This window comes from Ceratotherium simum, chromosome 3 (genome assembly GCF_057802395.1).
Source record: "Ceratotherium simum simum isolate JZ-2026a chromosome 3, ASM5780239v1, whole genome shotgun sequence".
In the NCBI taxonomy this organism is placed as follows: Eukaryota; Metazoa; Chordata; class Mammalia; order Perissodactyla; family Rhinocerotidae; genus Ceratotherium; species Ceratotherium simum.
The window spans coordinates 52157533-52170483 of NC_141902.1; the positions used below are offsets into that span (position 1 = coordinate 52157533).

Genomic DNA, 12951 nt, shown 5'->3' on the forward strand with positions numbered 1-12951 from the left:
AGATTTTAAGTGGAGACTATAATCTTTTAACTTTCCCCGTCTCCAGACATAGTAGGTGCTCCATAAATATTTGTAGATTTGATTGTGGTACAAGAAAGTTACACCTTAAGGTTCTGAGTAGTTGGGGAGAGAAAGTCTGCCCGGAAGGGTAAGGAGAAAACTGGGCTCAGGGCTGTGGGGAAGGGACAGGAAGGGCTGAGGGGTGTGCAATAGGGAGGGCTTCCTGGGCACAGGGAATTTGGAGAGGCAGTGGCTGGAGGTGAAAAATACCCGCTGATGTCGGAGGGGAGGTGGGAGGACATTCCGATCCGGGGAAGGGTGAGGACAAAGCGCTGCTGGAGGAGTGTGAGGCCCGACGTGGGGTGGGGAAGAGGTGCTGGCGGGGGCAGAGGGAGGGCGGGGTAGGGGTGCCCGGGGAAACGTGTCCCGAGCGGCGTGGGGCAGCGCAAGGGGACCGGGGAGTGAAGGGAGGCCGGCGGGGCCACAGGAGGGGTGGGGCGGGCCCGCCCGGAGGGGGCGCCGGGGCGCCGGACTCCCCCAGCCGGGGCGGCTGGTCCCGCGGCTGCTCAGGCGGGTCTGGCCCCCGCGCGGCCCCGGCCCCCGCGCGGCCCCCTGCCCCTCCTCCCCGGAGGGCGGGCGGCGGGGCGGGGCCTGGCTCGCCCGGCCTCCTGGCGGCGCCGCGGCCCCTGCAGTCGGGCCGGGCTCTGCTGGCGGCGGCGGGAGCGGGACCGCGGAGGCGGCGGCGGCGGTAAGTGAGCCGAGAGCGGGAGCGGGCCCGGTGTGCGCGGGGAGCCGGGCCCGGGGGCCGGGGTGCCGGCGGGCGGCGGGACCCGGAGGGGCTGGGGCTCCGCCAGGTGCGCCGCGCCCAGCCCGCGCGTCCGCCCTCCGAGCTCGGCGCCGCGCAGCGCCGCCGCCAGGCGCGCCGGTCCTCGCTCGAAGGTGCGCTCCTGGCTCCCGCCCTCCGCGCCCTGCCGGGAAGACGTGCCGAGCAGATGGTGGGGAGCCCTGGGCGACCCGCGCCGGGCTGGGGGAGGGCCTCCAGGACTTCCCTTTAGGGAAGAGGGATTAGCCGCCTTCGCACCCCTACCTCGACCCTCGGGCTCGAGTGACAGCTAGGAGTGAGCCAGGTTCCTCCGGGACCCAAACGGAGCGCCTCAGTCCCTGTCCCACCCTGTTTTATCTAATTTCTCAGCGTGCTCGTCCAGACCATCCCTTGCAAAGAAAGGGCTGGTGGCCGCCCCTCTCTCCCTGGCCTTCCCGGTCCAGCCAGGTCGTCCCTGAAAACCCCCGTCTCACTCGAGCACATATCCTGGCTTTCCAAGGGACTTTTCCCGGTTGCATCACTGTTTGGCCTCCAGACAGGTGCTTGGCTGTCATGTCGGAGTTAGTTACACAGGATTTTTAAAAACTTTGTGTATGTGCAATGTGTGTACCCCCGCACCCCAAGGAAGCAGCGCCTTTCCAACGCTGCTCTGCTGCTCACAACACGCTGTTCAAAACACGTTGGGACTTCTGGGGCATTGGTTCTCAAACTTGGCTGCACATTTAGAGAGTTTTAAGAAATACTGATGCCTAGGTGCCACCTCTAGAGATCTTGATTGAGTCGGTCTGAGGTGCAGCCTGGACAATGGAATTTAAAAAGCCAGGTGATTCTAACGTGCAGCCACATTTGAGAACCTCTGCTTTGGAACTTGCTCCCACAGCCAGTTTTTGAACTGCTGGAGATCAGCCCTAATGTAGAACTCATCTCAGGCACTCCTGACTCCGCCTTCTCTAACCCACTTCTCCTCCTGAAGACCCTGTTGGTTGCTGCTTTCCAACCTTTGACTGCAGATGGTGCCTTTTTCTCAAGTTCCCTTTGCTTCTCCTTTTCTGTTTACAGTAAATATTGCCTGGGCACTTTCTGCCAAGGAGGTGGGAGTGTAGGAATTAAAGCCATGAAGTCCTTGCAAGGGTCAAGGTTATAATACTGGGTTGTCCTCTTCAGGGAAAACCAAGTGATAGTTTGTCCTATTTGGAAAGGATTTCAGATTAAAAGGAGGAAAAGTACCTTAGGAATCCATCAGCTTTTGGAGACCCTCTGTCACAGGTAATGATTTTGCATGAATTTGGGAAACTTTCCTCCAAGAAAGGAAGCCAACAAGATCCTCAAGGTTTTGTGGTTGATACTGTGTTAGTGTGTGTGCATTTGTGGGTTAAGCTTATTCCTGATGTGTGAGTAAGCCCGGCAGATGTAACGCAGTGTATATTTCCTGTTGATAGAATGCTGTGTGAGTTAGGGAACTAGTGCCTTATGGTAGGTAGCATGGCCCATCTGAGGTGAGACCTCAGCTACTTGTCAAATGATCTTAAAACTGATGGGGAAATAGGATTAAGGAAAAATTGAACGTATGCATATATTGATTGAATTTGATCATATATATTTCATTAAGAAAGTGTATTTTCAGTGTCCATGTTATTACTGTGACAGTCTCCTGGGATCTTGGTTAATTTACTGTTATACCTAAGTATCATGTTTGTAATAGATTCCCACCTGGATGTGGCTACCTGGCAACAAACCAGTGGATTTTATTTTTTCTTAGGTGCTAGCCTCTATAATGCATTTTTATTAGTAGTGGGGTGACATACTTTCAAGAAAATGCCCTCCAGAGGTGGGGGAACATTTGTGTTCGTTTCTAGCTCCTAACATGAGTCAAAAGAACGTTCATTTTGAAAAATAATAAGTTATAGAGTTTTGCCCCAGTTGGTTTTTCTCTTTCCCACCTTCCACTGCCATGCCCTGCCTCTATCACTGTTTTCAATTGCTGGAAGTGGGGCCGCTGTGGGAGCCGTCATGATTGTCTTGGCTTGAGAATGGGGGTTATGTGGAGTGCATGGTCTCATAGGGTGGCCCCTGACCCAAATCCTCAACCTTTGGGGAACAAGACCATATGGAAAGTGTTTTCCTACTATTGATTTTTTGTGGGTATTTTTTGGACCAGGCCAACAAAATGAAGCTCTTATTGAATGGTTTGTTAACTTGCTAATCTTGTCTCCATTTTGGCAGAAAATGTTTATTTGAGGATGCTATCGAAGTCTTGGTGTCTGAAAAGTTGCACTTTAACAGCAATAGTTACACTGTGAATATAATAGTGCATTTTGGAAAGAAAGAGATAAAGAAAGAGAGAAAGAGGAAGAGAAAGAAAGAGAGAAAGGGAAGAAGAGAGGAACGAAGGAAGGAAGGAAGAAAAAGTATATGTAAATATGGACCTAAACAGACTTATGGAGACATTTCTCACTTTTGGAGAGCAGCTCTAATATTCTAAAGTGGTTAGAAGTAAGTGAAGAATAAGAAGAAGAAAGACTCAGTGAAGGGCTTTTTCATTTAGAGAAAGGGTAGACAGCATTCAGAAGAGTGATCTTTGATTTAAGAATAGACTGCCCCATTGGCTTCCTTTTTTTCTTTCTTCAAGTGGGGACAGTTAATTTGCTTGTACAGATGGGGTGAGGAGTGGTTAAAGAAATTTAATGGCCTCCTTAACTCCCCTTCCCCCTGAAACCCATTAATTTAAGAGATGCCCTTGACCTCTTTAAAATACACAACTGATTTTGTGCTTTTCCTTTCTTTTCCTCCTCTGATCCTGGCACTAAAGGGCAGTGAAATGGCTGAGAGGTTGGCATCAGAGGAGACAAACAAAGTTCAAGGGGAATTGAAATTGGGTAATTTCCCCTGAATGACCAGGCGCTTACTTTATTCTGTCACATGATATTGCTGTTATCAAGAAACAAGTTATGACACGAAAACCCTGAAAGTGGAAAAGAAAAAAAGGGATTTGATGGGAATAGCACCAGGGTTGACTGGCTTTCAGTAGGGGAAGCTTATTGGAGTTTTCAGTTGAATGCCCCATTCCAGCCCCCCTTTGCCTTCCTTCTTCATGCACTGTCCTCCGGCCCCAAAAGCAGTGTCCCTGGAGAGAGAGTGCTTCATCTTAAATTCACACCCAGTTTTTGTTTGTTTGTTTTTGCTGTTTCATTTCTTTATTAATTCTTCTCAAGCCCCCACTACTGGCAGAGCTCTGTCTTTCTCCCTGAGTTCTTGGTAAACAGGTACAGCCCCTGAGTTATGGAGCTTGAAGTCTGGTGGAGATGGAAACCGTGTGTTTTTTTTTTTTAAAGATTTTATTTATTTATTTTTTCTCCCCAAAGCCCCAGTAGATAGTTGTATGTCATAGCTGCACATCCTTCTAGTTGCTGTATGTGGGACGCGGCCTCAGCATGGCCGGAGAAGCGGTGTGTCGGTGCGCGCCCGGGCTCGAACCCGGGCCGCCAGCAGCAGAGCACGCGCACTTAACCACTAAGCCACGGGGCCGGCCCTGGAAACCGTGTGTTACAGCTCATATGATCACGGTGAGCTCAAGGAGTGGGGGGACCCAGGAGCCCCCTGAGTAGCCTCACCTGGATAGACACCTCCTCAATTCATAGGTACAAGAAAAACTTTACTTGGGTTTCAATTAGAATTTATTTTATTAGGTCCTTACATCAAGTTTTAATTATTTATTTATTTTTGTGAGGAAGATCAGCCCTGTGCTAACATCTGCCAATCCTCCTCTCTCTCTCTCTCTTTTTTTTTTTTTTTTTGCTGAGGAAGACTGGCCCTGGGCTAACCTCCGTGCCCAACTTCCTCCACTTTATGTGGGACACCGCCACAGCACGGCTTGCCAAGCGGTGCGTTGGTGTGCGCCCGGGATGCGAACCGGCGAAGCCCGGGCCGCTGCAGCGGAGCGTGCACACCTAACTGCTTGCGCCACTGGGGGCCGGCCCCCTTACATCAAGTTTTAAATGACTGATTTCAGATACTTTTCTGATGGAGGAGAGGGAAGGGTTTGTGCATAGATCAGGCAGAGGGGAGGTGGGCAGTGAAGAAAGAGGAGGCCAGATTCTGGCAGGTGCATTTTGCTTACGGAGTCTGGAACCAGGTAGTACAGGATATTACCTGGGGCTGGGAAGCTGGTGGAGAATGTGGCTGGATCCATTTTTGGCATGTTGGTAACTGGCATAATAAGCTTAATGAGTAGTGGCTACCTCTGCCCCAGAGCTGGGAGGAGGGCAGAGGGCCACGTCACAGCAGCAGCTGTTGTACTTATAGAGCAAGCGGTTGCGTCTTGTCTATGACTCTAGCCAGCTCGTGGATATTTGTTCTTTTTTTTTTTTTTAAAGATTTTATTTATTTTATTTTTTGCCCCCAAAGCCCCAGTAGATAGTTGTATGCCATAGCTGCACACCCTTCTAGTTGCTGTATGTGGGACTCGGCCTCAGGATGGACAGAGAAGTGGTGCCTCGATGCGCACCCGGGATCCGAACCCGGGCCGCCAGCATTGCAGCGCGCGCACTTAACCACCAAGCCACAGGGCCGGCCCTGGATATTTGTTCTTGATCAAGCTGTTGTCACTTTAGCCCAGGTTTCCTTGGACAGACTGAAAACTGGACTTCACACTGTTTTTCCCTTGGGAAGCTGGTTTCCAAATAGCTGGCCTATCGGGCTAATAACCGCAGGGTTGTGAGAGGAGTTACCATTTGTTTATTGACCACCTTCCAAGTGCCAGGTGTCATGCTCAGCACTTGTCATCCACTGCCCTGAACCTGTCCGTTCCTGAGAGGCAGGTGGCGGTGGCCTCACTTTACAGATGAGGAAACTGAGGCCCAAAGAGGTGCTGGATCGCTGCGCTCAGAAGCAGCGGCAGAGTTGAGGTTTGAGAGTGCTTGGGTCTGTCTGAATACAAAGCTAAGTTCTTTCTACTGCTCCCTGCTCCTCTTAAGCAGAACTGATTGAGAAATTGTGTTTTCAGTGCATTGTTTTTCTAACATCACAGTCTCCTTAGCTCTGGGCTGATTGTTTTCCTCTACTAGACGATGTGTAGCATTAGACTGAAGATCACTGCTGGCTTGTCATCCCAAGGGAAATTTTATGAAATCCTACTTTTCTCTTTTTTTTTGATGGAGAGGGTAGGTTTGGCTGTTCAGAAAGGCTCTGAATGGATCCCAAATCCTAGGTTGGAGAGACATTATCTCCACATTTCTGCAAGCTCTGCAAACCTCTGAATTTCTGTAGATAATTGGTTGGTAGGTAAAGACGTTAAAAACAAAATTCAATGTTGAGCATTCTGGAGCAGAACGAAGCTGTGCACATTCAGCTCCTGTTTATGTGGTACTTGTGACAGAAACAAAACTTTGCTGCATTGTAATTACCTCAAGCTCTTAAAATTACAGGTAGTGAGGGCATAGAGGTGGAGTGGAGCTATAATTAGTAAAGATGAGTTTAAAACAGGGTTACTGAATGCATGCTCATTACTACAGTGGGCTCCAGCTCCATATTTCCACCTGGGAAGGATCGGCTGCGGGGAATACTTCCAGGGGACTCGGTGGAGGGTCGTCATGGAGTTAGAGTGTTTGGGATTAGAGCACAGGGCATTTGTCCTGAACGTGGAATATTCCTGCCAGCCTGGCTGGCAGCCTCTTTGTTTATAGGGCGGAGTTTACTCCCTGCTGCCCAATCACAGGGAGATCTGCTTGCCCTAGGTGGAGTACCCTTGGTTCAGGCTGTTACTTTGTAGTTTTTTAAGGTCCATACTGCCCCTTTATTATTAATAATATTTCACTGTTGCTTATCTCTTTGCTAGAGGATTGAGGCAAGATGACCAATATTTTCTAGTTTTGGTTTCAATAATTCTCTTGGTTCTTACCTGACTTCCCCTGGCTTTCTATCCTTGTATTTTATTGCATTTGGAACAGACTGTTTTCTCTTGCAAATTTATAGTCCATTCAGGGGAGGGGACCTACTGGGACCATGACTCCTCCCAGGGATCCTGTGACATCGGTTTGGTTCCTCCCATTTTCCAGGTGAGGAGCCTGGTGAGGTCTGGAGTGGTACTGAGTGGGAGTCTGGGGATTCACCTCAGAGTTTCAGACTCCAGCCAGCCACCCTCTTTTGATTTGATTACAAAGGAAAAAAAAAATGGGCCAGTTTTGAATGTCGTGCAGAGCTTCTAGTATATCCTATGATATATATCCATATCTAGTATATCTATATCCTTGAGCTTCATTGTAGCTGTGTTGGTAGCTTTTTTTTTTTTAAAAGATTTGATTCTCCACCATTTTTGCCTATGAGAATTTTATCCTCCTTATTAAAAACAGTTACTTGCTCAGAATTACACAGCAGCTGCTGAAGAGTTGATTAGCCCCTCTCCGTGCCCTAATCAAATATCAAAAACCTGGAAAGTTTACCGAGAGTGGAGATTACAGTAAAAGCTTTAGGAGTTGGAGAGGAACTGATAGAGAAAGAATGGAGGCACAGATAAGAGAGAGAGTAGTCTGCAAAGGGGACTGCAGGGTGGGGTTTACCAAACCTAAGATTTCTTTTACTTGTGAGTTTTGGGTTTGGGACTTGAGTACCTTTGTTCCAGAGGTAGCCACACCAGCTCAGCTCTAACTGTCTGCACTGCCCTGGGCCACCATAAGCTGTTTCTTTGTAGGGGGTGAGGGTAGGGTGGGAGTTGGTGAGGGATGGGAGTGTAAAATGGGAGATAGAGAGAGAGAAAGTAGGAGAGTAGGGAGTGACTAGAGCCACTGGTTACTTGGTTCTTCTGGTTATCTGGTCTGCTCAGGGCATGACCACCTCTCACTACCGGTCAGGGTACCTGCAGTGAGTCCACTTTCTGGGTGTAAGGCAGCTGTGTGGGGTACCAAAGAGAGAGAGGTCTCCAGACTTCCCAGCAGACCTGCCCAAGATTAGTAATTCTCATTATAATAGCAAATGATCCTAGAGCCCTTCCCTCACCTCCAGCCCTGTCTGAGAGCTTTTGTCATAGCAACTCTACAGGACAGGTACTATCATGAACCCATCTTACAGGTGAGGGAAACAAGGCCATGAAAAATTGGGTAGCTTGTCAAAGTTGGGCAGCTCCCAAGTGGTGGGATCCAGGGTTCACACTTGTCTGGTCCTGAGCTGTGCTATTACTGCCTTAGAGCTCTGGTTGCTGCCCTGGCTCTTCATTCTTCCTCAGTTTACCCCCTCATTCATTTCTTCGTCAGATTATTGACTGCTTGTGTATGCCTTCATCTCAGCAGTTAGGACACCGTCAGCACCCTTTGTTTACGTGTCTAACCTCCCACAAACCTGTAAACAGACCTAAAAAGAGGAGGGATCTCTCCACTGACCTGTATCCCCGCATCTAGCAGCAAGTAGGTGCTCAGTAAAGGTTTGTGAAAGGATGGAAGTTAGCCAGCCTTTGGAAACTTGACATCCTTGTGTTTCATCTGTCTCTCTCTAGCTGCCACAGTGATTTCTAAACAGAAAAACAGACGAGCACCAAGAAGGGTGGGAGTGTGAGGAGAACGTTTCACACAAATAATCAGAGTGAATTCTTGATAAAAGCATGTTTTAAAAAAATGTATTTCAAGTTCTCATGGCCAGTGATTTTTTGTTTGTGTCTGTGCTTAAAGCATTTATTATTCAAATAATGCAGATTATTCTGTGAGTAAAGGAGGCCCTTCAGACTTCCAGGCATTGTTGGGGCTGTTCTTGCCAACAGAGCCTGCCGAGCGTGTTTTCTTTGGAGGTGAGGACCAAACACTGGGAGGGTTCAGTCCCCCCGTCCATTTTCCTAGGGCAAGGCACGGTTGAACACTGAAGTATAGGAGCTGGTAGCAAGTAGTTCTGTCTCTTGTATTCTCATTCCTTCTTCCCACCGTGGGGTAGGAGCCTTGAGTCTCACCGACTTGGCCTGGAAGCCACATTTGCCCGTCACTGGGAGTGTGGTGTTCTGGGCAGGGTCCTCTTCCACTTTGGGTTTGTTTCCTCATCTGTAACATGGGGGTGTAGCGCTTACCTGGCCGAGTTATTCAGGCCACATCCCTTTGACGTAGTCTAGTGGTTCTCAAACGGGGCCCCACTGGGGGACATTTGGCAATATCTGGAAATATTCTTGGTTGTCACGACTGGGGGTGCTGGTGGCTGCCGGCTTCTAGTGGGTAGAGGCCAGAGATGCTGCTGAATACCCTACATTGCACAGGACAGCCCCACAACAAAGAATTATCGGGCCCCAATTGTCAGAAGTCCCTGGCAAGGTGGAGCCTCTACCAGTGGTGGTTGTTGTCATCAAAGCGAGCTGTGGCCAGGGATACAGAGCCCTCCTTTCTTAAGTAGGGCGGGAGGAATGGAATTTAGCCTTTTATTGATGCTTCTGGGTTGCCCCACAGGTGCCCCTGAAGAGTGAGAGGAGCTAGTTTCCTCCCCCATGAAGTGCTCCTTAACTTCATTTGTAATTGCTTGAATCTATTTACATATAAATAATACATATAAATTTACATATAAATAACTTATATGCTAAAAAAGAATCCCTTAACATCTCAGGGGAGTTAAACCCAGCTCTTAAGGAAGACAGCCTCTTAAGAAGACAGCCCAGTGGGGTCCTGGAGAGGAAGCCAGGCTCCTGCACCCGCTGTGTGGCTGAGATCAGCTCCAGAACTGATGAGGCTGGCTTTTCTCCTCGTAAAAGGACAGGTAATTGCGTCACCGTCCTATCTTATCATGTTGTCCCCAGGACTAAATAAAATAAATCTGCGCGTGTGAAAATAGCTCTATGAACATGAAGGTGTAGTATGATTCCTGAGGTGGGCTTTTGAACGTGTTTTTCAGGGAACCTCGTTCATAAGTGATCACTCAGTAAATGCAACTAAAGAAGGATTAGGGCTCCATAGCCAAAGAATATCTGTGTTTTGGGCAAAGTGGTAAATCAGCTAGGCCCAGGAAACATTCCTGCAGCGGAGTGTGTGATTGGGTGGCAGTATGGCCGTGGTTGAGAGCATGGGCGGGGGGTGTAAGCTACCTGGTCCCCCACCTTTGGGTTCATCCTTTGGCTTTTCCCTTATTGGTTGTGTGACTCCAGGCAACCTCCTTGACTTCCTTGTGCCTTGGTTTCCTCACCTGTAAAATGAGGCTAATGATACCACCACTCACCTGAGGACAGGTGTGGGGGGAAGTGACTTGTCCTTGAGAAGTGCATGGTGCACATGGGAAGCTTAGTTCAATAAATGAGTGTTATTAGTAAAATAATATTATTTATTACTTTGGCGTATAGCATGGATATTTTTACTCAGGTGAGGGAGGGATTGCTCCTGGATTAGGAGCTGAAAAAGGATTTTTCTGGAGTTCCTGGTATCATTTTTTATTTTATTATGGTAAAATACACCCAACATAAAATTGACCATTTTAACCAATTTAAAGTGACATTCATTAACCAGTTCAATGACATTAAGTACATTCACGGCATTGTGCAATCACCACCACTGTCTAATTCCAGAACTTTTTCATCACCCTAAAGAGAAACCCTGTACCCATTAACAGTCACTTCACATTCCGCCCTCCCTCCAGTCCCTGGCAACTACCAGTCTACTTTCTGTCTCTGTGGAATTGCCCATTCTGGATATTTTATATAAATGGAATCATACAATATGTGACCTTTTGTGTCTGGCTTCTTTCCTGTAGCGTAAGGGATTCCAGGTTCATCTGTGCATCGTACCTCATTCCTTCTTACCTGGTGTCTTTGTAGAGCAGCCCAAGCCTCAGTTCCATCAGGCCTCTTCTCCCATATCGTGTCCTGTTTTCAAGCTTTGAAATGTCTTTCTTCATTTATTTTGGTTCTTTTTGGCCAACCTTACTTTTTCCACTTTTCCCATCTAGTGATTCTAATGACCCTTGAAATGAATATTGGAACCAAGCTCTCACACCAGGTTCGTGGTGCTGCCGGGAGCACATCTTATTAGGTATTTTATTTCTGCTGAAGAATTAGCAGCAGGAGCACACAGGGGCCTCGAGTTGTGCTTCATTTCCCCAGGACAGCGTGGCGGGTTTTAAAAACATGTGTCTGGAAAACACCCACCAGGACCCTGTTATTCCTCGGTTTAAAAGCTTTCCACAATGAGAAGTGGCCCTCAATTAAGTCGTTTAATAAAAACCTCCCTGTGTTTTAAAGCATTCTGGGGAAGTGTTTACATTTAATGCCACTGCAGGCTTCTAAATGAGGAGCTGTGGAGTGAGCGATCCTTAACCTGTGACTTTAATAATATCTTTGCTTTAGCTTTCCAGGTGGAGGCCTGGGCCAGATTTGTAGTTGTCATTGACCCAGACAATCTTGACTCTGTCCTCCCCCACCCCCTTCAGTCACCGCTGGTAGGAGATTTGGGGAGGCCTAAAGTGGCATAGAGATGTAAAACTAGCTCTCTGGAGAGAGACTAAACTGATAGGAGGTGATGTGTTCCTTTCTATCCTTCCGCCCCCCATTCTGACCTTGGTAGCAGGGCGGGGGGCTTCAGTGAGAAGAGATTAAAGCATTTGGGAGAGCAGCTCAGGGCTTCTGAGATTCTGGGTCCTTTGGGCGAGGCCTGAGCTTTCAGCCAGGATTTGGAGCTTTCCTGTGCCGAGGAGGCCCTGGGCCCTGGTAGCCAAGGAGGCTCTGCTTTTTGCTCCGATTCTGGAGAGGTGAGTAGGCCCTGCCATGAGGAAGCAGGATGTTGGCTGTTTTAGGGGGCTTACGGAGGCCCTTTCTTGGGATACTTGAGGCTTTATCACAGGGGTGAGTCCTGAAACGAAGGACGCTCTAGGACGCCTTCCCTTTGTGCTGATTTCCTGGGGTCCTCGCTGCGCTGGCCGAGGACAGGAGGGTGGAAAGTCCAGAGTCACTGGCGCAGGTTGGGATGTGCAGAGAGGCTGCAGGGCCTGGCGGTCACCAGCCTGACTCTGGCGCTGGACCGTCCGGTCTGTCTGGTCCAAATCCTGGCTCCAGGGTTAGGTGTTCCATGAGTTCATATGTCTAAAGTGCTTAGAACAATGTCTGGGCAGGGAGGTGTATATGTGTGTGTGCTTATTATTATTTGACACTTCGCTTTTGTGAATTCCCTGTTAGAATCGTAGAAATGCTCCTTGTTTTCAGACCTAATTCACCTCCATACCCCCAGGGTTGTGCAATCCGTGGGAGAGGGTGATATTGCTGGAGCCTTAAAAAAAACATGACATGCAGATGGAGAAATCATGCTTGATGAGTCTATTAAAGTTCTCTGAGGGAGAAAATGCATGTGGGAAGAGGGACACACCAGTGGATATATTTTATTTAGACTTCCAAAAGACCTTTGAAAAGACTTCATGCCAAAGGTTATTAAGTGTATGAGGCTCCCACAACTCTGTGTGGAGGGGAATGTGAGAAGGAAATGGCTGGAACCCGTCTTCTGTATTGTCCTCAATAAAAGGAGAAACGGGTGGTGAAATCTTGACATTTGCAGAGGAAATGAAATTCTTTTAAAAGTAAAATGCTAAAATGTTGGAGTTAAACTATAGGGTTTTTAAAATTTTAATTTGGATACTACATGGATATATCAACTGTACTTTTAAATAATTCATTTGTTGTCGGTGGCTGCACCTGGGCAGCCGGGAGTCGGGACTAGGGATTGTGTGTGCTGCTTCCTAGCACAGATACAGATCATAGACCTGTGGGATCATAGGTGCTCAGTAAGTGTATGTTAAGTGAATAAATGAAGATTAATAGAACAAAGAAGTTCATTAAAAAAATAATTCGAGTTCTTTCTGTCTTTTAAACAAATAATTGACTTTTAAATAAACAGTATATTTGTAGAAGGAGGTAGATTTCACCATCAATAAATATAAGAATCAGATCCCTTAAATGCACAGATGCTGAGGTTCCTCCCTTCTGTGATTTAACCCAGGACAATAAATGAATGAATGAAATGAATAGAAGCTTTGTCAACACAGACCCCTCTCCCCTAGTGGGATTTAGGAAGCTTGGAGCTTTACCAGACTAAAAAGACATGGCATTAGTTTCTTTTGTCTTTTTCATTTTGCTTAGCTTCCTGTGGGTCTAGCATGGTGCCTCTGGATGTGTTTGAATGATGAATGAATTAAGC

At 47.9% G+C, this 12951-nt stretch overlaps 1 protein-coding gene across 5 annotated transcripts in view; it reads left to right on the forward strand.

The window, feature by feature from the left end:
• The first annotated feature begins 682 nt into the window (after nucleotides 1-682).
• Nucleotides 683-12951, forward strand: part of CGNL1 (cingulin like 1) — a 157137-nt gene continuing 144868 nt past the window's right edge. For 2 of the 5 annotated variants that reach the window (XM_087427762.1, XM_087427768.1), the window contains exon 1: nucleotides 9381-9538. In XM_087427762.1, the coding sequence (XP_087283888.1) occupies nucleotides 9506-9538 (33 nt within the window). In that variant the 5' untranslated portion in view covers nucleotides 9381-9505. Of the gene's footprint in view, nucleotides 749-9380; nucleotides 9539-9888; nucleotides 11516-12951 lie in introns of those variants that run through there. The other 3 variants (XM_087427755.1, XM_087427742.1, XM_087427750.1) reach the window with 3 other exon arrangements.